We start from the raw sequence: 21,071 nt of genomic DNA, 5'->3' as shown, positions 1-21,071 counted from the left end.
TTCCTTACAAAAAACCATAGGGATTGGATCTGTGGCCACTATATCCCTGCACTCAGCATACTGAGGTTTAAAATACTCGACCCACAATGTCTCATCGACATTGTTGTCGGGATTTTTGGGGGCGCCCCCCCTTCCCCATTTCACAATTTTCCAGAAAGCTCTGGAATCCTTTTGCCCTGAGGCCTCCAGTAGCTCCTCCCAGTACTCCTCATCCCACAGCTTCTTGGCCTGTCGGATACTATCATTATAATGTTTCCTGTTGGCTCTGATAGAGGCCTTGTCCCTGCTTTTGAGTGATCTGCCCAACTCCAGCCTAGCTACCCTACACTGTTTGTTGAACCAAGATGCCATTGTGATTGGTACTTTTCTATTAGTCTTCGATGGCTTACTAAAATGCGGTTTTATCAAAGAGAAGAATGTGTCATGTATATTAGTTATTTGGACAGAGCCCGGTAATACAGGATCTGCCTTTTCCATGGCGGCAATAGCATTGCCTACCTCCATGTTGATAGACTCCAGGGTGGCCAAATTGGCCAGGACATGTGGCCATTTCACCCTTCTGGAGTCATTGGCCATAACAGACATGCTCCCACTACCTGAGACTGGGTTTGCCCGTGCGGCCCTCCACCATGAGTGGGAGACACAGACGGGGTTGTGATCACTTTCTACTCTCCCCACAATTTCCATGTCACCCACGCCACACCATAGCTCAAGACTACAGATGACGTAGTCAATCCTGCTTTTGTTATATCCATTGTCAAAAGTGGAATTACCACATTGGTCACTTTTAGTCCTGCCATTAAGGGCCCTCAGACCATGCTCCAAACATAACGCATTCAATGATAGAATATCTTGTGTCCACCGCTTCACGGGTAGGAGGTTTAGGCTTGGGATGCCCCAAATGGCATCTTCCTCTAATCCTATTGGGTATGCAGTGTTTTCTAGAGGCTCAAATGTCCTATTCAAATCACCAGCCAAAATTACTCTATTTCCAAGTGACTGGGATTCAAGGGAGGCGGATAGAACTTCTAAAGTGGCCGAATCACCAAGACTCTTGCCCCTTGCATATATGTTGTAAAGGTCTATCATGCCACCCTTGCCTACGGATAATCTCAATAGTTGTATATCCCTGCATCCTAGATCAATCATTTTTACTTTTACATTTGAATTTTGCTTAATCCAAACTGCAAGGCCTCCCTTAGGTCTACCCCTGGGGCCTCTCGTTGCAGGGATACAAAAATTTAAATACCCCGGGAAATGGATTGGGTCACAAGCCCACGTCTCTTGAAATAAACACATTTCAAACCCACTTACGAAATCTATCCAATGCTGTGACAGCAGTCTAGCCCCCAAACCCGCTATATTCCATGACAGAAGACTCTCCAGGGTATTTTCTATACCAATCGCCTTTGCGTTGGGTGCCGTGGGCGGCAAAACAACCTGCTTCACACCGTCACAATCCTCACTTAAAACAATATCAGCACAATTTGCATCTGAACCCTCCTTGGTGCAAGTGGTAGTTGGGAGGGCTGGTTCACCCACACATCCCTCCGAACATGCAATAATGCCCCCATCCCTCACATTCACCACTTCGAAATTTTTACTCGTTTCATCAACCTGGGGTATCAATATTACATCAAAGCGACTTCCCCCATCCGTTTCTTCTTCCAAACGTAGTTCAACTGGTCTCTGTCAACATCCCCACCCCGTCTGCCCCTGCCCATTGAAGGGGTTAAATGCCTGTACATAACAATTATTTGGTCTAAATATGGGAGCAGCAGGGGGACCAGCCTCTGCCCAGGTACAAGGGCTAGGTCTCGGTTGCTCCCTACAACCCCCTGGGTAGGTCACTGGTCTGGGGTAAAAGAAAGTGAGGTCCACAACCCCTATCCCACCAATATTTATGTTCCAACCCGGTCCCGTAATCAGCCCCACAACCCTTGGATCCTGAAAGTTAATTATAATACACTCCCCCCCCCTGTTTTTTTAAGGTGTTCCCTATCCAATTGACCCTTCTGGCCCCAATTATCAGGCCATCCACACCCCCTGGCAGTGGTCTATTAACAGAGAGCCAATGCATAGCCTTGTTTTTTAACATGTCATAAGTTTCTTTTTGGCCCTCCGTTAAGGGTGGGACGTTAGTAAGAATAGCCACATAAGGGTAGGAGTCCGGGGTGAGCTGTACTGGCGGGATCCTAGTGGGCTGTTTAGATATTAGGGTCTTTGCTTGTGCTGGTTCTGGAGGAACACATCTCTGAGTAAGGCTATTTTCAACTGTCACACGAGTATTAGACCCATTCTCGATACAATGGGCATTACTCCCGGTACCATTACTAGGATGGGTTTTAGCAATTCCTGACCGTTGGGCCATAGTTTTTCCCAAGTCGGTCGGCAGAAGCGTGACATTTTTGCTAATAGTGATAGGTGGATTTTTTACATTATCCTTACTACCCTTGTTGGTGGTGTTATTGGGCTTAGTTTTCCCGCTATTATTAATGGTTTTACTGGACATTGGATCAGGTACATTCTTACTTTTCCCCCCTTTTTTATCCTGTTCAGGAATACCACTTACAAGAGGGGATTGTATGTCAACCAACACGGCTCTTTGATCTTTATCGACTATTTGTTGATGTAACCCAGTCACACCTATTTTTTTGTCAGACTTAATTAAAGATTTAATAGAAAAAAAGTTATCTAGGCTAGCTTGCTCCAGGTGATTAAGTTGTTCAGCTAGCTTGTTAAGTCTTGACACTACTGGATTTAGAAGGGAGCACATTATTTTTTCCATTTGTAACAGAAGGTCGTGATTGGGAGATGGTGACCCCAAGGGTACTATGATGGTTGGGTCTGAAACTGGCACCGTTAACGTGGTCGGAGGCACCGAAATGGTAGAGTCCACTTCTACTGGGACTGCTTCAGCTACCCCCATTGGTATTGGTGCGCCATTCTTTGGGGGGACATGGCTTAAGATTGTTTTATTACCCAGCTTCCTGTACTTTCTTGCAGGTTTTTGGAGTTGTGATTTTTTTGCAGTAACTCCCCATTTCCTTTTAACACCAGGCTTTGTTTTGGTAACTTCCAATTGTACACATTTTTTTCCTAAAGCTCCTTTCCCTTTTGCTGACTGACTAGATTCATCCGAGTGCGCCACGGATAGATTAGTTGCTACAGTGTCCAAAGTACAATTACCAGCTAACTCAGTATGCAGAGGCAAATCGAGTAATAGGTCCTGGGTAGCTGGTAGAACAATGGATGACAAAGGTGTAACCAGCGCTGGGAAATTCAGACCTTGGTTTTTCTCAGGCGGGTTTCTCAGAAGTTCAATCGAGAGCCTACGCCCGGCCCGTCTTTCCGCCAGAGCGATCTCTTTGTCAATATCCTGTGGCAAACGCTTAAAGTAGGAATCGAGAGGGCCCATGACAGCAGGCTCTGTTTCACCCAGAGGAGGCAACAGGGTAGAAATACTAGAAGAGCAAGCTATAGTACAAAAAACCGCCCTTATTCCCACCAAACAGCTAACAAATCACGGATCAGTGACAAAGTCAATAGGTTAATCAGTACCTGGATCGTAGGTGTTAATGGGGTGGCCCAGCCCGGCCTCCTGCGGCCCCGGACGGCCACAGACGGTCCCGCCCTTGTCCCGGGCTTCTCCCGCGCGCTCTCCCGCGCTGCGGGAGTGTAATCTGGTAAAATAGGCCTTGCCCACAAAAGGTGGAAGGAGTGGGAGGGGTCGGGGAGAGCGGCCCAGGTGATCCTGCTCCGGGCTGGCGCTCGCTCCTGGGAGATGAAGTCCCTCGAGGAGCAGGCGCGCTCGCTCGCAGCCCCGTTAAGCACTTCCCACAGCTGTTCCTTTACTGGCACGAAGGAGAACACAAACACTCCAGCGATGCGGGACCCGCGGAGCGGGTTCCGCGAGTGGTAGGGTGAAACTGACGATGACTGGCACTCAGTCCCAAGGAGTAGGCAAACGCAGGCACGCTGACACGCTGAGAGATTCTGAAAGGGCGTCCCGCTCTGGACACAGCTAGAGCTGGTTAAAACTCCTCGGTGGAAGGGTGGGAGGGGTCGGGGAGAGCGGCCCAGGTGATCCTGCTCCGGGCTGGCGCTCGCTCCTGGGAGATGAAGTCCCTCGAGGAGCAGGCGCGCTCGCTCGCAGCCCCGTTAAGCACCTCCCACAGCTGTTCCTTTACTGGCACGAAGGAGAACACAAACACTCCAGCGATGCGGGACCCGCGGAGCGGGTTCCGCGAGTGGTAGGGTGAAACTGACGATGACTGGCACTCAGTCCCAAGGAGTAGGCAAACGCAGGCACGCTGACACGCTGAGAGATTCTGAAAGGGCGTCCCGCTCTGGACACAGCTAGAGCTGGTTAAAACTCCTCGGTGGAAGGGTGGGAGGGGTCGGGGAGAGCGGCCCAGGTGATCCTGCTCCGGGCTGGCGCTCGCTCCTGGGAGATGAAGTCCCTCGAGGAGCAGGCGCGCTCGCTCGCAGCCCCGTTAAGCACTTCCCACAGCTGTTCCTTTACTGGCACGAAGGAGAACACAAACACTCCAGCGATGCGGGACCCGCGGAGCGGGTTCCGCGAGTGGTAGGGTGAAACTGACGATGACTGGCACTCAGTCCCAAGGAGTAGGCAAACGCAGGCACGCTGACACGCTGAGAGATTCTGAAAGGGCGTCCCGCTCTGGACACAGCTAGAGCTGGTTAAAACTCCTCGGTGGAAGGGTGGGAGGGGTCGGGGAGAGCGGCCCAGGTGATCCTGCTCCGGGCTGGCGCTCGCTCCTGGGAGATGAAGTCCCTCGAGGAGCAGGCGCGCTCGCTCGCAGCCCCGTTAAGCACTTCCCACAGCTGTTCCTTTACTGGCACGAAGGAGAACACAAACACTCCAGCGATGCGGGACCCGCGGAGCGGGTTCCGCGAGTGGTAGGGTGAAACTGACGATGACTGGCACTCAGTCCCAAGGAGTAGGCAAACGCAGGCACGCTGACACGCTGAGAGATTCTGAAAGGGCGTCCCCTGCTATGTGTTGTTTAAAGATCCTGCAGAAGCCTACTCTTGACACTAAATTGAGTTATAAATAAAAAAGTATGTATTAATTAGGTATGTGACTTTTCTGTCTTTATTCTCTTTAATTATTAGTCATGGATCATTAAGGCATCCCTAGAACACAATTAAAAGTGCTTTCTATTTATTTTTGCTGTTCTAAGTATTCACAGATAAGTGCAAAAAATACAGCTGTAGGTGACTGCTTTTTTCTGGGCCATCAAAATAATGAGCTGGTAACCCTAATCATTAGACTGGAAGTTTGTTGCAGGATCAGCACATTATTTATTTCCTCCATCCTCGAACCCTGATTAATGCCATTATAGCAATAATTTAACTTATATCTGAAATCCTTCAAGTTTCTGGGAATGCACCCTGCTTTCAGACTACTCACTTCTCATTCTCGCCTTCACTTTCACGTTCACCCTGCACTTCCAGCGATCACCATGCACTGGCGCTGATCACCGTGCACTGGCGCTGATCACCGTGCACTCACCCTTACAGCTCCTGGCCATGGCCAGGTGAGCTTCTAATGTGGCAGCGCATATTCCTGCGGATTGGGAGGCCCTTCACAGAGGTTGACTAGACATCTTTCTGATGTTAATTGCTGTATTTTGGTTATAAACTGGTACTGATGGGGTGAAATCTTTCCTCGGTATTACTGTGTTTAAAAAATTCTAAATAATAAAGCAATGCTACCCCAAAATACGCAGCATCACAGAACATTATTTACATTTTCTACTCACACAATTTAGTAAAGCCTGTCGCTTAATTTGGTCCTCACCTTCCTCATAACCTAGAGGTTTAGAAATTTTTGTCAGGAGGGGGTCCTTACGCTTGAAAATGTTGAGAGGGGGGTCTCTGCATCCAAAAGTTTGAAGACCTCTGGTATAAAGGTACAGTCTTGGGGAAGAACACAGGCCCTGTGAACCTGATTAGCAGGGACCCAGGGCATTTCAAGTCAGGTTGCATCAGATATCAGGCAAGAAGTGTGGGGGGGGGGGGGGTAACCATGCAGAAAGGGGCACTTTCCTACAACCGATAATACAGGTTTCGTCCAGTCCAGTCACTGTTACACAGATCAAACAGGTTTCGTCCAGTCCATGTTACACAGATCATACAGGTTCAGTCCATTCCAGTCCCTCGTGTTACATGGATAATACAGGTTTGGTCCTTTGGTCCGTTCCAGCCCCTCACGTCATGCAGATCATACAGGATCCAGTACCTCATGTTACACAGATCATACAGGTTTGGTCCAGTCCGGTCCCACACGTTACACAGATCTTACAGGTTTGGTCTAGTCCAGTCCCACACGTTACACAGATCTTACAGGTTTGGTCTAGTCCAGTCCCTGTTACGTAGATTATACTGATTCGGTCTAGTTCAGTCCCTCATGTAACGTAGATCCTACAGGTTCCGTCCAGTCCAATCTCTCATGTCGCACAGATCATACAGGTTCAGTCCAGTCTGGTCCCTTGCGTTACACAGATCATACAGGTTCCGTCGAGTCCAGTCCCTCAGGGTACACAGATCATACAGGCTCGGTCCTCCAGTCTCATTTTACACAGATTGTGCCTACTCACTCCTCAGTGATACGGGGATTATACAGGCTCAGGCAGCTGTGACTCCGCTTATAAAGTTCGCATAGGTTCATCCTCTCTTGAACTCTGCTTTTTGCAGAGTTTTGCACAAGTTGAAACATGACAAGAGTCCAGCGCGAGAGGCATGCCCGCAAGTAGCGGGCCCCTCTAGGGTTCCATTTGTTACCTCATATACTGACCCAAAATTGTTGGGGGGAGGTAGGGGCCCTGTTGGTGATTTTCGCCTCATTTCCTATGCTCACCAGTGCCCCTACTCACACCAGCGTAGACCAGGGCTGTCTGGGAGGACCCTGGCTGTGTGTCTGGCCCTGCTGTGGTCTCAGCCTATCAACGCCCCCTTACTCATGCCCACACCTGTTTTCGCCCCCAGATTGTGGCGCGCTGTGACATCTGCCTCCTGCAGGAAGTGCAGGACGCCAAGGGGAGAGCTGTGGTGGCGCTGATGAAGGAGCTCAACAGGTGAGCAATTTGGGGATGGGGGGGGGGGTTGCACTTGGCAAGATTAAGGGGCAGTTGTAGACTGAGGTTGCGGTAGGATTCTGGGGTGTTGTGGCGGATGAGTGTGACAGGGTTGGGAGTGGGTGGTCCGCTTGTCTTGCAGGCAGGGGGGGGGGAAGGAGTGGTGTGTGCAGAGAATGAGAGTCCACAGAGGATGGACCCTCTGCCAGTTGTGGGGATCAGTGGATGAGATTTTGGACGGCGTAGGATCCTTGGAGGCAACCTCGCTGCTTGGGAGCTCACTCAGGAGAGACTGAGGGTTGGTGGAAACATTGGGTCCAGAGAGTGACTTCAGGGCCAGGGAGTCTGAAGGACTGACTCGGAGGCCTAAGGGGGGGGGGGGGCACTGGTGCTCTGCCTCCATGGCCTAGTGGTCAGACTGACGCCCAGCGGAAGGAGTTGTTTGAATGTAAGGCAATGGGTCAGAGGAGTGAAGGCACGCCTGTGAGCACAACATTTTAACCCCTCTTCTTTCGGACAGGGTTCATGGCGTTGAGGCCTTCAGGCACATCAGCAGCGCATCGCTGGGCAGAAAAAGCTACCTGGAGAAGTATGTCTTTGTGTACAGGTGAGCGGCTTCGAGGATGTCCCTCGTCTGTCTGTCTCTCTCTCTCTCTCTCTTATATATCTCACCAGCACCACTGCCTTTATAGTCAAGTTATGCTCTTCGCAGTGTAGCGCTTGTCTGTTTTCCACGGATGGTCTCCAGTCTGGGGTATGGATAGGTTTTCCTTACTCTTGTAGCGCTGAGCAGATGCTGCTTGTGGGGGCCTCTTCTCTGTCCTGTTTAGGGATCTATCGTGCTCATTTTTTGGGTGGTTTGCCCTGAGTGGGCCACTCTGCCTTGGTATTTCGCTTTGCATCCTGGGTTCCCTTAACCCTTATGATCTTCACCCCTGTATTTTTGGGGTCTGTTTTAGTGTAGATTCTCCCCAGCCTCCTACGGTTGCTGGGGCCACATGTATGACAGGTTTTTATTGGTCACAAATGGAGAATCTGGCCATTTGCGACCGGTAATAGCCTTTTGGCATGTACTAACCCTATTTTGCAGGTCGGTAAGCTATTACTGACTCTCAAAATAGGGTTAGTGAGTCTGTATTAGGAAGGGCTGTGTCAAGGGCGCCCTTCCTAATAGCAAGCCAAAGGGGGATGAATAAATGTTTTGTGATCGGAATGAGGTCGCAAAACATTTGCAGTTTACGGCCTACTTCTTCAAGTAGGTCCCACAGACCACTGCCTACTCTTAAAAAATAAAACTGAAATGTTTCATTTTCCTTTTTACAACTCATTCCGTTTCCTTTTAAAGAAAAACAGACTGCATAAAAAAAGTTGCTTTATTTAAAAGCAAACCCAGTAGACCACCATCCCTGTGGTAACAAGCCTTTCCAAATGAGTCGGAAATTGCGACCTGCCTCATGAATATTGGTGGGGCAGGTCCATTTGCGACCCACTGGGAATCGCAAACCGTGTCAAACACACTGTTGTACATTGCGTTTTGCAACTTTCTAATTGTGAGTCACAAAAAGTCGTAATTAGGGACTTGCAAAATACAGCGCTCATGCATGTGGCCATTAGCTCTTCGTTTTTGTGGCGTGGTCCAGGTGTTGTCGGGCGCCACTGATACTAGATGGGAGAAGCTCTGCATCCAACCTGTCAGTCATTGATGGAGGATGCGAGATGCTCTGGCCCAGGCCCAGACCTGGAGTGCAAGTGCAGACGCGTACTTCACTTCGAAGAGGCCCTAGGCAGCTTCACACCACTGAAGGTGGCCTCTTTGTGCTTCCCGGGTGTTGGGAGTTAGGTTTGCCAAAATGTGTGTAGATGGTTCCTTTGATTTGTTACCATGGTAGCTACTCCAGCGGGGAGTTGTATTACAGGTGGGCCAGCTTCTGAATTCCTGTTAGCTTGGGTATGACGGGCACAATTGGTTGCCCCTTCAAGAGTGCCAAGTGGCACCCTTCCCTGATCTGGAGGAGCCAGGCTGTTCGCCATTTGAGGCCTACGGGGATCACATATGGTTTCACCATCATCTCCATGGTGGACTTTTCTTTCTATACATGTTCTCTCTCAAGATTGTGCCTCAAACTACTATAGACTCCTTTGTATTTTTTCTCTCTGCCATGTTCTGAAACGGTAGCGTTGGACTTGGCCTGCTACCCTAGGGTGAGCAAGGGTTAGCGTAAGAGGCCGCAGCTCAGGCTTTGGGCCTCATTGATGATGCTTAAGTTGGCAGGGGCTGATGGCTGATGGTGGTGGGGAGTGGGGGTGGTGGACACAACAACTTCCCAAGACCTGTCTCAGGCTGTGATCACCACAGGTCTGACCTGAGTGTGGTAAAGCCTATGATCCTCTAACGTCATCTCTACCTTTGCAGGTCAGACCGAGCCGAGGTGAAGGACACTTACCAGTATGAAGACAACCACCCGGAAAGGCCCGATATCTTCGCCCGCGAGCCGTTTGTCGTCCGTTTCCATTTGCCAACCTCAGGTACAAGACACTAGGGGGCGGGGTACGGGGTGACAGGTGGACAGAGCGATGTGACTAGCAGCTCCCATATTTAAGCAACCAATGAAGGCAGGACTAGATGAGGGCCAGCTAGGGGAAAAGTGGTGGAATTGCCAACAATCTGGAACCCTTAAAAGACAAATAGATCAGCGTAGACTCAGTCGCAAGCTGGGCAGTCAGCCTAAGTAGCTCACCCCGGGGCAGGAGGTTTAGTATCCTTTGGAATGGAGAGGGGCAGCCAACTCCAGAAATTAAAATACAGGAAAATCAAGAAATATGTGCAGTCGAGAAATGAAAGGAGAGACCGCATAAGGGGTTCTGGGGCCAGATGTAGGATTCACCTATGCAGACATCTGGCCTCCGAAAAATCCATAGAACCATAAAGCTCATTCCACCATTATCCGTTTTAATCTTTTTAATGTAAATGCTTAAAATTGTTAAAATTGAAGCCTATATATTTTATTCCGTATCTCTGTATTTGTGATTGCAATGATTTTAATTACTTGTGCAATAAAATTCTATTCTCAGTATAGCTCCTACGCTTGTGCTGCATAGGGCTGAGGAGCTATTGTTAGGGACTGGCAGGGTCCCTCAAGGTGTCTAGACATCGGAACGAGAACCAGCAGCCAACTGCAGTTACAGCAGATGAGGTGTCCTTGGAGCCAGCAGGCACCAGCAGCCTCTTTTACAGCAATACTGCACTGACACCTGAAACAGGAAGTCCCTCCAGGAAGAACGAGGAAGTAGGTCTAGTCGTTGTGCCCAATCCTAGATCCCTTCTCTCCAAGGATGAAGTAATAGTTCAGGAAAGACATTAAAGACAATAGAGTGACTTGTTGGTAGTCTGCAAGAGAAGAGAAACGTAGGACTTTCTCAGGCCGGTTAAGCGCATGTCTTTCCTCTCAAGACAGGACTGGTGTTAACATGTGATAACACAGCACCTGGGCCTGCGTAATAAAATCGAAGGACCCAACTTAAAGTTGGGAGGGAATGTAAAATCCTCTTGAAATATGCAAGGAAGTGCTGACTGAATCCACAGGGGAAGCCATTGCTGGAATCTCCTTCACCAAGGGAATTGTTTGGTGGGGGATTTACCACTGGTGGTGTCTCCTCCAGATTTAGGGTCTCATTTATGAAAAGTGTTGCATTGCTGCGTGAGAACAGCGATGCAACACTTTTCAGCGCACCCTCCTTGCTACACCATGGATGCACCGTATTTACTGTACGGCAACTACATGTTGCAAGGATTTAGAGACACGCCAGTATTTGACGTATCTGTAGGCACAGTAATGACTCATTGCTGGAGTGGGTCGCAAAAGTGACGCTACTCCAGCAATGGGTCATTGCACATTGGCAAGTCCCATGTTAAAGGCGCCTGTGTCAGTCATACGCCTGCTATGAGGCAGGCGGTGGATGTTGATGCAGTGGCGTCCTAGGAGTGTCACAGTGAAATCTCATAGATTTCACTGTGACACTTTAACACGCCTTTCCTGTGTCGAAATGCCCACCCTGCATACATTATACCTGACTCTGGTATAATGTAGAGCAGGGCTTTAGAAAGTGATGCATCTGCTTAGATGCGTCACTTTGTAAATATGGCGCAATGTGGCTCGTTTCTTATGCAGTGTCACAAAGTGATGCAACAGCGACACAAAAGGCTCAAAATAAGCCACTGAGATTCTCCACACGAAATCCCCGAATTTTCTATTCCCATCCAAGTCTGAACCAGGCCCTGTGTCTCTACATGTAGGGGGTATGCCCTTGCACCCTGTGCATGTAGAGGGTATGCCCTTGCACCCTGTGCATGTAGAGGGTATGCCCTTGCACCCTGTGCATGTAGGGGGTATGCCCTTGCACCCTGTGCATGTAGGGGGTATGCCCTTGCACCCTGTGCATGTAGGGGGTATGCCCTTGCACCCTGTGCATGTAGGGGGTATGCCTTTGCACCCTGTGCATGTAGGGGGTATGCCCTTGTACCTGGTGCATGTAGGGGATATGCCCTTGTACCCTGTGCATATATGAACTACTGTAAAGTCCAGATTACCATTGCCGTCATCGGCACTAGAGGAGGTGTTCCTGCAATGACCTTCGAGCCCCCCTCGCCCATGTCCACCACTGACATATCTTGCCTTGCCTCTCAGTTCTGAAGGACCTGGTGCTCGTGCCACAGCACACCTCGCCGCCGGACGCTGTTAAAGAGATTGACGCCCTCTATGACGTCTTTGAAGCCGTGAAGGACCGATGGAAGCCGGAGGTAAGAACAGGTTACTTTATTGTGTGGTACTTTACTGCTGTCAGGTCTCTAGTGGTTACACCCCTGCGTGATACATCACCACTATGGTTATATCACTAAATGGTACATCACCGCTATCAGGCACTCCAGTAGTTACTTCACTCCATGGTACATCACCGCTTTAAGTTGTCCAGTGGTTACTTTGCTGCATCACCGCTATTAGGTTCTCTAGTGGTTACTTCACTGTCTGGTACACGCACGCGTCCTACCTGGTCCTCTAACACGCTTCCTGCTGGTGCCACGTGGGCGCGTGCAAGGGTACCAAGGAACCTAATGCATCGGTTGGTTAGTAAAAGACAGCAATCTATGTGGTGTAATGTGCCCCTCCAGTCTCTGAGCCCCGGTGCCACTGCACATTGTACTATTGATAGCTATGCCCCATGCCAGGTGTTGGGTAGTGAAGGACAGCTGTTACTGGGGTGCAGGGGCCACGTGCTCTCCTTTCAGAGGTCGGGGTTGTTCATGTGAGACGGGCAGTTCCACCGGTGACGCAGACACTTCCTTCATGGCCTCTGCTCTTCTTTTCCAGAGCATCATGTTTCTGGGAGACTTCAATGCTGATTGTGACTATGTGGCCAAGAAGAGGTGGCCCCTGATCCGGCTGCGCACGGAGCCCAGCCTCTCGTGGCTCATTGGAGACGAGGTGGACACAACGGTCCGAGCAAACACAAACTGCGCCTATGACAGGTATACTTTCCATCGCTGCATGGCAGCCACAGCAGACTGGCTACGAGCTAATTCCCTACAATTTAATAGCTCCAAGACTGAGGTACTCCATTGTTCCATCGACAGGATTCCGTGGGCACTCCCAGAGAACTTTTGGCCTAGTACCTTCCTCGAGCCAGTACTGGCGGCGGAATCAGTCCGTAATTTGGGGGTGATTTTTGGCCCTAACCTACAGCTTGACATACACGTCAATAAAACCACTTCTACGTGTATGATGCTGCTGCACATGCTGCGCAAGGTTTTGCCCCTTCTCCCCGCTCAAGCAAGGCCGGAAGTAGTTCGTGGGACCATATTAAGTCGCCTCGACTACTGCAATGGGCTTCTTTTGGAGGCCCCAAAAAACCTGACTAGTAAGCTACAGCGGGTGCAAAACATGGCCGCCAAGCTGGCTCTCTCCCGCCCTAGGTCCAGCTCCTCCACTCTCGCATTAAGAGACCTACACTGGCTCCCGGTTCATCTGCGGGTACAATATAAAGCTGCGTGCCTTGTGTTTAAAGCTGTTCACCAACAGGGCCCCATTCCTTTGCAAAAGATGTTTGCTTGGTACTCTGCTTCGCGGCCCCTCCGCTCTTCTTCAGCGCATCTTCTTGTAGTTCCGAGGTTTCACAGAGTGAGGATGGGTGGCCGCTCCTTTAGTGTCGCAGCGGCCAAACTTGGGAACTCCCTGCCACTCTCTCTGAGAAGCCACAAGGACTACCTTCCTTTTAGAAAAGCGTTAAAAACCCACCTGTTTCCATAAATGGCCTGAGTTTGTTAAAGTCTATGGTTCTAGGTCAAGCGCCAGGATGCCCTTTGGGTGACAGGTTTTGCGCTCTACAAATATACTAAATAAATAAATAATGGGGTCACGTCCATTGTGCCACCAATGTGGGGGGGCACCAGTGTATTCCCATGCAATAGTGCAGGTCACACTATCTACTAGGAACAGGTCTATGCGTCCCCTCCAAGAAACACTTGCCTCCGCCAACCTCTGAGGACACTGTACCAAAACACCCAGCTCTGGGTCCCCTCTCGGGGGACAGCTCCACTTCCTCCCCGACTCCTTGTGGTGTCCTGGAGGACTCTTGTCCCTGTGTTCAACCTGCTCCCCACCAATGTCTTTCATGGCTACTGTGATGAGCCAGCAATCTGCCCTATCGCAAATCTATGTACTGCACCTGCCCCATCCCAGAGACCCATCTGCCCCAGATATGTATTTTCTCACTCAAATGCACTCCTTGTCTCTCACTTTCCCTCAATGACACCTCTCCATTACCACTCATACTCTGCATGCCTCCCTATATGTGGCTCACTCCGCATGCCACACCTGCCCCACACGCCTCACCTACCACCAACTCTTGCTTCACACTCCTCCCTGCCAACACCTCCAGCACCACACTCCTCACCTGCCGACCTCTTGCCTCGCACTCCTCCCCCTGCCAACACCTCTAGCTTCACACTCCTCCACTACCGACAGCTCTTGCCTCAGACTCCTCCTTTGACAACACCTCTTACCTGACACTCCTCCCCTGCCTACACCACTCTCCCAACACTCCTCCCCTGCCAACACCTATAGCACCACACTCCTCCCCTAGTGACACCTCTTGCCACACATAGCTCCACTAACACACCTCCCTTACACTCCTTCCCTGCTGAAATCACCCTCCCACACCCCTCCCGACACCTTGCCTCACCCTCCTCCCCCTTCCAAGACCTCTAGCCCCACACTCCTCCACTGCCGACATCTGTAGCCTCACTCTTCTTCTGACACCTCTTGCCTCACTCTCGAACCTTGCCTACATCACTCTTCTCACACTCCTCCCCTGCTAACACCTTCCATCTCACACTCATCTGCCACCTCTCGCCTCACACTCCTCATCTGCTGACACCTGTCGCCTCACACTCATCTGCTGCCACCTCTCATCTCACACTCCTCATCTGCTGACACCTGTCGCCTCACACTCCTGACCTACGGACACCATCTCACACTCCTCATCTGCTGCCACCTCTCATCTCACACTCCTGCCCTGCTGACACCTCTCATCTCACACTACTCATCTGCTGCCACCTCTCATCTCACACTCCTCTGCTGACACCTCTCACCTCACACTCCTGACCTACTGACACCTCATCTCACACTCCTCATCTGCTGCCACCTCTCATCTCACACTCCTGCCCTGCTGACACCTCTCATCTCACACTACTCATCTGCTGCCACCTCTCATCTCACACTCCTCTGCTGACACCTCTCACCTCACACTCCTGACCTACTGACACCTCATCTCACACTCCTCATCTGCTGCCACCTCTCATCTCACACTCCTGCCCTGCTGACACCTCTCATCTCACACTACTCATCTGCTGCCACCTCTCATCTCACACTCCTCTGCTGACACCTCTCACCTCACACTCCTGACCTACTGACACCTCATCTCACACTCCTCATCTGCTGCCACCTCTCATCTCACACTCCTGCCCTGCTGACACCTCTCATCTCACACTACTCATCTGCTGCCACCTCTCATCTCACACTCCTCTGCTGACACCTCTCACCTCACACTCCTGACCTACTGACACCTCATCTCACACTCCTCATCTGCTGCCACCTCTCATCTCACACTCCTGCCCTGCTGACACCTCTCATCTCACACTACTCATCTGCTGCCACCTCTCATCTCACACTCCTCTGCTGACACCTCTCACCTCACACTCCTGACCTACTGACACCTCATCTCACACTCCTCATCTGCTGCCACCTCTCATCTCACACTCCTGCCCTGCTGACACCTCTCATCTCACACTACTCATCTGCTGCCACCTCTCATCTCACACTCCTCTGCTGACACCTCTCACCTCACACTCCTGACCTACTGACACCTCATCTCACACTCCTCATCTGCTGCCACCTCTCATCTCACACTCCTGCCCTGCTGACACCTCTCATCTCACACTACTCATCTGCTGCCACCTCTCATCTCACACTCCTCTGCTGACACCTCTCACCTCACACTCCTGACCTACTGACACCTCATCTCACACTCCTCATCTGCTGCCACCTCTCATCTCACACTCCTGCCCTGCTGACACCTCTCATCTCACACTACTCATCTGCTGCCACCTCTCATCTCACACTCCTCTGCTGACACCTCTCACCTCACACTCCTGACCTACTGACACCTCATCTCACACTCCTCATCTGCTGCCACCTCTCATCTCACACTCCTGCCCTGCTGACACCTCTCATCTCACACTACTCATCTGCTGCCACCTCTCATCTCACACTCCTCTGCTGACACCTCTCACCTCACACTCCTGACCTACTGACACCTCATCTCACACTCCTCATCTGCTGCCACCTCTCATCTCACACTCCTGCCCTGCTGACACCTCTCATCTCACACTACTCATCTGCTGCCACCTCTCATCTCACACTCCTCTGCTGACACCTCTCACCTCACACTCCTGACCTACTGACACCTCATCTCACACTCCTCATCTGCTGCCACCTCTCATCTCACACTCCTGCCCTGCTGACACCTCTCATCTCACACTACTCATCTGCTGCCACCTCTCATCTCACACTCCTCTGCTGACACCTCTCACCTCACACTCCTGACCTACTGACACCTCATCTCACACTCCTCATCTGCTGCCACCTCTCATCTCACACTCCTGCCCTGCTGACACCTCTCATCTCACACTACTCATCTGCTGCCACCTCTCATCTCACACTCCTCTGCTGACACCTCTCACCTCACACTCCTGACCTACTGACACCTCATCTCACACTCCTCATCTGCTGCCACCTCTCATCTCACACTCCTGCCCTGCTGACACCTCTCATCTCACACTACTCATCTGCTGCCACCTCTCATCTCACACTCCTCTGCTGACACCTCTCACCTCACACTCCTGACCTACTGACACCTCATCTCACACTCCTCATCTGCTGCCACCTCTTGCCTCACACTCCTGCCCTGGTTCTATATAGGAATACGCTTGAGTCCAAAATTTAGTCCAAGTGCAAAGTAAAAGCTCGTTTGGACTTCAGAGTAGTTTTCTGTTTTCTTATGGGGGAGGTTGCATCTTCGACGCTGTGTAATGGAAGTGGTTGCTACATCATGCATATTGTATTGCTCTCTTTATGCTGTTAGTCCCTTTGTTTGCTAATTTACCCTACTTGTAACACTTTTGTGTCTTTTGAAAAATTCAGTAAATTGATTTGAGGACAAGCACAGCTGACCTACAGGCAGAAGTTGTTTGATGTATTTCTTTCTTCACCATGCTGTGTGAGAACAAAGCCGACCACAAGCCGTACATGTCACTGGGCAGAGTGAAACCCTGTGTCTCCTGCTCACTATTGGAAACGCTTCTCCAGTGTAACTAATCTAAGGATAGTCAACAAACCAGTGTCTAGGCACTACGGGTGCACTCCTCCCTAGTTGTGTGCAAGAATTAACTCATTATGGGGCCAATGGGAAGAAATTAAGAGGCCAATAAACACTTTCAGAGAAGCCACAAAGATTCCATCAATAAGGGTTTGTAAAGCGCAACTACTCACCCGTGAGGGTCCCAGGATGCGGGGTGGGGGGGGGGGGGGGGGGGGGGGGCTCTGAGCGCTGGGATCATCCGAAGAGCCAGGTCTTGAGGTCCTTCCTGAATTGGGGCAATAAGTGAGCACAAACCCCTGGGGAATCCTACCTTCTATAAAGTTCAGTGGTGGATTCCGATGCTAATCCAGGGCGCTTTATTTCAATCTTCAGAGGCTGTCAGAAATATTGAGTGTGGGGCTTCCCTCTGCCTTAAAGCAGGTAGAATCAGTGAACTTGGATGGTCAAGCCTGGTGACGGATTAGCTCCCACGTCTTGCAGTTCTCCACACTCCGGCACAGACCAAATGTTGAGTCTCAGAATACACACTGGAGGTCCCAAAATGAATCGGTTTTAAGATTTAGCCTGCCCTTGGAGAGAGGACCTCCTTTCACTTGATGTTCATGGATTTACTCATTCCTGTTCTGGTGGATGTCAGCCACTGAGTGCTGGACGCTGGCACGCTCTGCCCCCGGCGGGACACTATTTTAGACCTGGATTTCAGGTACTCCAGCCATTTGACAGCATCCAGCATTTCCTTATCTCATCCCTGGATACACATCACCTTAATATCAGGTGTGACTGATGCCGTCAAGGTACGCCATGGATTCCCCATGCCAGCGAGAATCCCTTATTATTTAATCCCAAAACCAGAATGTCAGTTTTCAGATCTGCTAGGTTGAGAAGTTGAAAGCTCAGAAGAATAAATGTGCATGCGCACAAGTGGATTGAACCATTTCTTCCCCCACAGGATTGTTATATATGGAGAGAAGCTCAGCAGAGAAGTCATCCCAGGTTCAGCCGGAGCCTACGATTTCCCACAAATCCTGGGTCTCACGGAGGCTGAGGTAAGAGTGAATTGTGTCATCATTTGAGATTCTGTTGGGTGGCTAAATCAGATTGGGGTCTTGCTGCTTCGTTAATGTGGTCTAGTGGTTTAATTGAAATGTGTGGTTTGTTAGGCAGGTAGAGAGAGAACTACGTGGTTATGCTGAAATGTGACCTGGCGTTTACCGTAAGATGTGATGTAGCAGTTGTGTCATTGTTTCATCTGCTGATCTGAGATGGTTTTGTGGTTATGCTGAATTATGAGTTAGTGGTTATGTTTAGGTCTGGTCAATTTGTTTAGTTGAGATGCCACTGGCTGGTTCAGGTGCCGCCTTACCGTTCAGCTACCATGGGATTTTGTGTTTGAGTGGAGATGTGGTTATTTAATTAGAGATTTGTCAATAAGTTGCATTTGAAGTTGTTTAGTGTTGAATGTGAGTTGCTGTCAAGTGGTTGGATCCATTTGTGCCCCATGTAATTGTTGACAAGCTTCGCAAGTAATTCTGCTTAAGAGGCCGCTTGTACTAAATGCGGTCAATGTCATAGTGGGTTAAAGAAGTAGGGAAATCATGGAAGTAGGAGAAAGTATCATTTCCCAGAATGTTTTTATTGCTATTCTTTGTCTTTGGCATTTTAAGAAACTTTATCATATTACAAAGAGAGAGCAGGAGACTAAGTAAGTTGTGTATTGTTGTTGCGGCAGCAGTGAACTGACGGAGTAGGCAGTCCTGGTGGGCTTGTCTGCCTGCAGCATCTCTGTATCGATGTGCCATTTATTTGGGTACCGGGCTCATTACGAATACTTGTCTCATCCTTCTTTCTCCCGCCAGGCTCTCGAGGTCAGCGATCACTACCCCATAGAGGTGCAGCTCAGCTCGATCAGAGTGGGAAACAATGGACAGGACCAGCTCTCGCGGCCGGGCACCCCAACCTTGCTCCTCCTGGCTGCAAGCCTAATGATGGGGCACTTCTCCTGAGTTACCCTCTGGATACAAACATGCACCCCCTCCTCAGAGACCCAGGGCAGATGCACATGAGGAGGAGGAGGAGGAGGAAGAGCGCTCTGACACACCAGCCTAAAGAAACAGGCTGGGCTCGTGAGTGGACCTGATGAAGACCAAACATGCCGGAGCCCCAAGATGATCCTTCTGATGTCTCCAAACACCGGCATCTGTGGAAGCCGTAAGAGCATCACCTCATCTTCAGTGGCACCAGACAAAGCCATCTCAGGTGTCCCTTTATACCATCATAGTGGCGAACGTCCTCAGGACACCTTTTTAGCAGCCACAGGAGGAACTTGGCCAAGAGCATGCTCACACCCTCATCGGGGAGACCTTATCAAGAGCCCCATACACCCACATTTGTGGAACCCTACCAACTGCCCAATACACCTGCATCAGGGAACATCATCAAAAGTTGCATACATCTTCATCAGGGAAACCTTGGAGCCCCTTACACCTCTATACACCCTCATCAGGGGATCCTCATCAAGGGGTCCTAGACCTTCATTGGGGGGGTCCTTATCAAGGGGCTCCTACACCCTCGTCGGGGAGATACTTATCAAGGGGCTCCTACACCTTCATTGGGGGATCCTTATCAAGGGGCTCCTACACCTTCATTGGGGGATCCTTATCAAGGGGCTCCTACGCCTTCATTGGGGGATCCTTATCAAGGGGCTCCTACACCTTCATCGGGGGGGGGGGGTCCTTATCAAGGGTCTCCTACACCTTCATTGGGGGATCCTTATCAAGGGGCTCCTACACCTTCATCGGGGGAATCCTTATCAAGGAGCTCCTACACCTTCACCTGGGGAGATCCTTATCAAGGGGTTCCTACACCTTCATTGGGGAATCCTTATCAAGGGGCTCCTACACCTTCATTGGGGGGAGGGGGGTCCTTATCAAGGGACTCCTACACCTTCATCTGGGGAATCCTTATCAAGGGGCTCCTACCCCTTCATCTGGGGAATCCTTATCAAGGGGCGCCTACCCCTTCATCGGGGGGGGGGTCCTTATCAAGGGGCTCCTACACCTTCCTCGGGGGGAGGTAGTCCTTATCAAGGGGCTCCTACACCTTCACCGAGGGGAACCTTATCAAGGGGCTCCTACACCCTTGTCAGGGAGATCCTTATCAAGGGGCTCCTACACCTTCATCGGGGGGGGGGGGGTCCTTATCAAGGGGCTCCTACACCTTCATCGGGGGGGTCCTTATCAAGGGGCTCCTACACCCTTGTCAAGGAGATCCTTATCAAGGGGCTCCTACACCTTCATCGGGGTCCTTATCGAGGGGCTCCTACACCTTCATCGGGGTCCTTATCGAGGGGCTCCTACACCTTCATCGGGGGGGGTCCTTATCAAGGGGCTCCTACACCTTCGTCAGGGAGATCCTTATCAAGGGGCTCCTACACCCTCATCAGGGAGATCCTTATCAAGGGGCTCCTACACCTTCATTGGGGAATCCTTATCAAGGGGCTCCTACACCTTCATTGGGGGAATCCTTATCAAGGGGCTCCTACACCTTCATCGGGGGGGGGTCCTTATCAAGGGGCTCCTACACCCTCGTCAGGGAGATCCTTATCAAGGGGCTCCTACACCTTCATTGGGGAATCCTTATCAAGGGGCTCCTACACCTTCATCGGGGAGATCCTCATCAAGGGGCTCCTACACCTTCATTGGGGGGTCCTTATCAAGGGGCTCCTACACCCTCGTCAGGGAGATCCTTATCAAGGGGCTCCTACACCTTCATTGGGGGATCCTTATCAAGGGGCTCCTACACCTTCATTGGGGGGAATCCTTATCAAGGGGCTCCTACACCTTCATTGGGGAATCCTTATCAAGGGGCTCCTACACCTTCACCGAGGGGAACCTTATCAAGGGGCTCCTACACCTTCATTGGGGAGATCCTTATCAAGGGGCTCCTACACCTTCACCGAGGGGAACCTTATCAAGGGGCTCCTACACCTTCATTGGGAGAATCCTTATCAAGGGGCTCCTACACCTTCATCTGGGA

At 50.7% G+C, this 21,071-nt stretch overlaps 1 protein-coding gene across 1 annotated transcript in view; it reads left to right on the top strand.

Moving 5' to 3' along the window:
- LOC147684366 (deoxyribonuclease-1-like 1) overlaps positions 1-19,551 on the top strand; it is a 31,365-nt gene extending 11,814 nt beyond the window's left edge. Inside the window, exons 2-8 of the mRNA XM_086942337.1 lie at positions 7,015-7,103; positions 7,624-7,710; positions 9,517-9,629; positions 11,789-11,901; positions 12,470-12,627; positions 17,986-18,082; positions 18,893-19,551. Of these exons, the coding sequence (XP_086798463.1) occupies positions 7,015-7,103; positions 7,624-7,710; positions 9,517-9,629; positions 11,789-11,901; positions 12,470-12,627; positions 17,986-18,082; positions 18,893-19,039 (804 nt within the window). The 3' untranslated portion in view covers positions 19,040-19,551. The remainder of the gene's footprint in view (positions 1-7,014; positions 7,104-7,623; positions 7,711-9,516; positions 9,630-11,788; positions 11,902-12,469; positions 12,628-17,985; positions 18,083-18,892) is intronic.
- Positions 19,552-21,071: the final 1,520 nt, after the last annotated feature.

The sequence above is a fragment of the Lissotriton vulgaris genome, chromosome 10 (genome assembly GCF_964263255.1).
Source record: "Lissotriton vulgaris chromosome 10, aLisVul1.2, whole genome shotgun sequence".
Taxonomy (NCBI): Eukaryota; Metazoa; Chordata; class Amphibia; order Caudata; family Salamandridae; genus Lissotriton; species Lissotriton vulgaris.
Note: the sequence above shows the minus strand (reverse complement) of the source record. Positions and strands in the feature narration are given on the sequence as shown.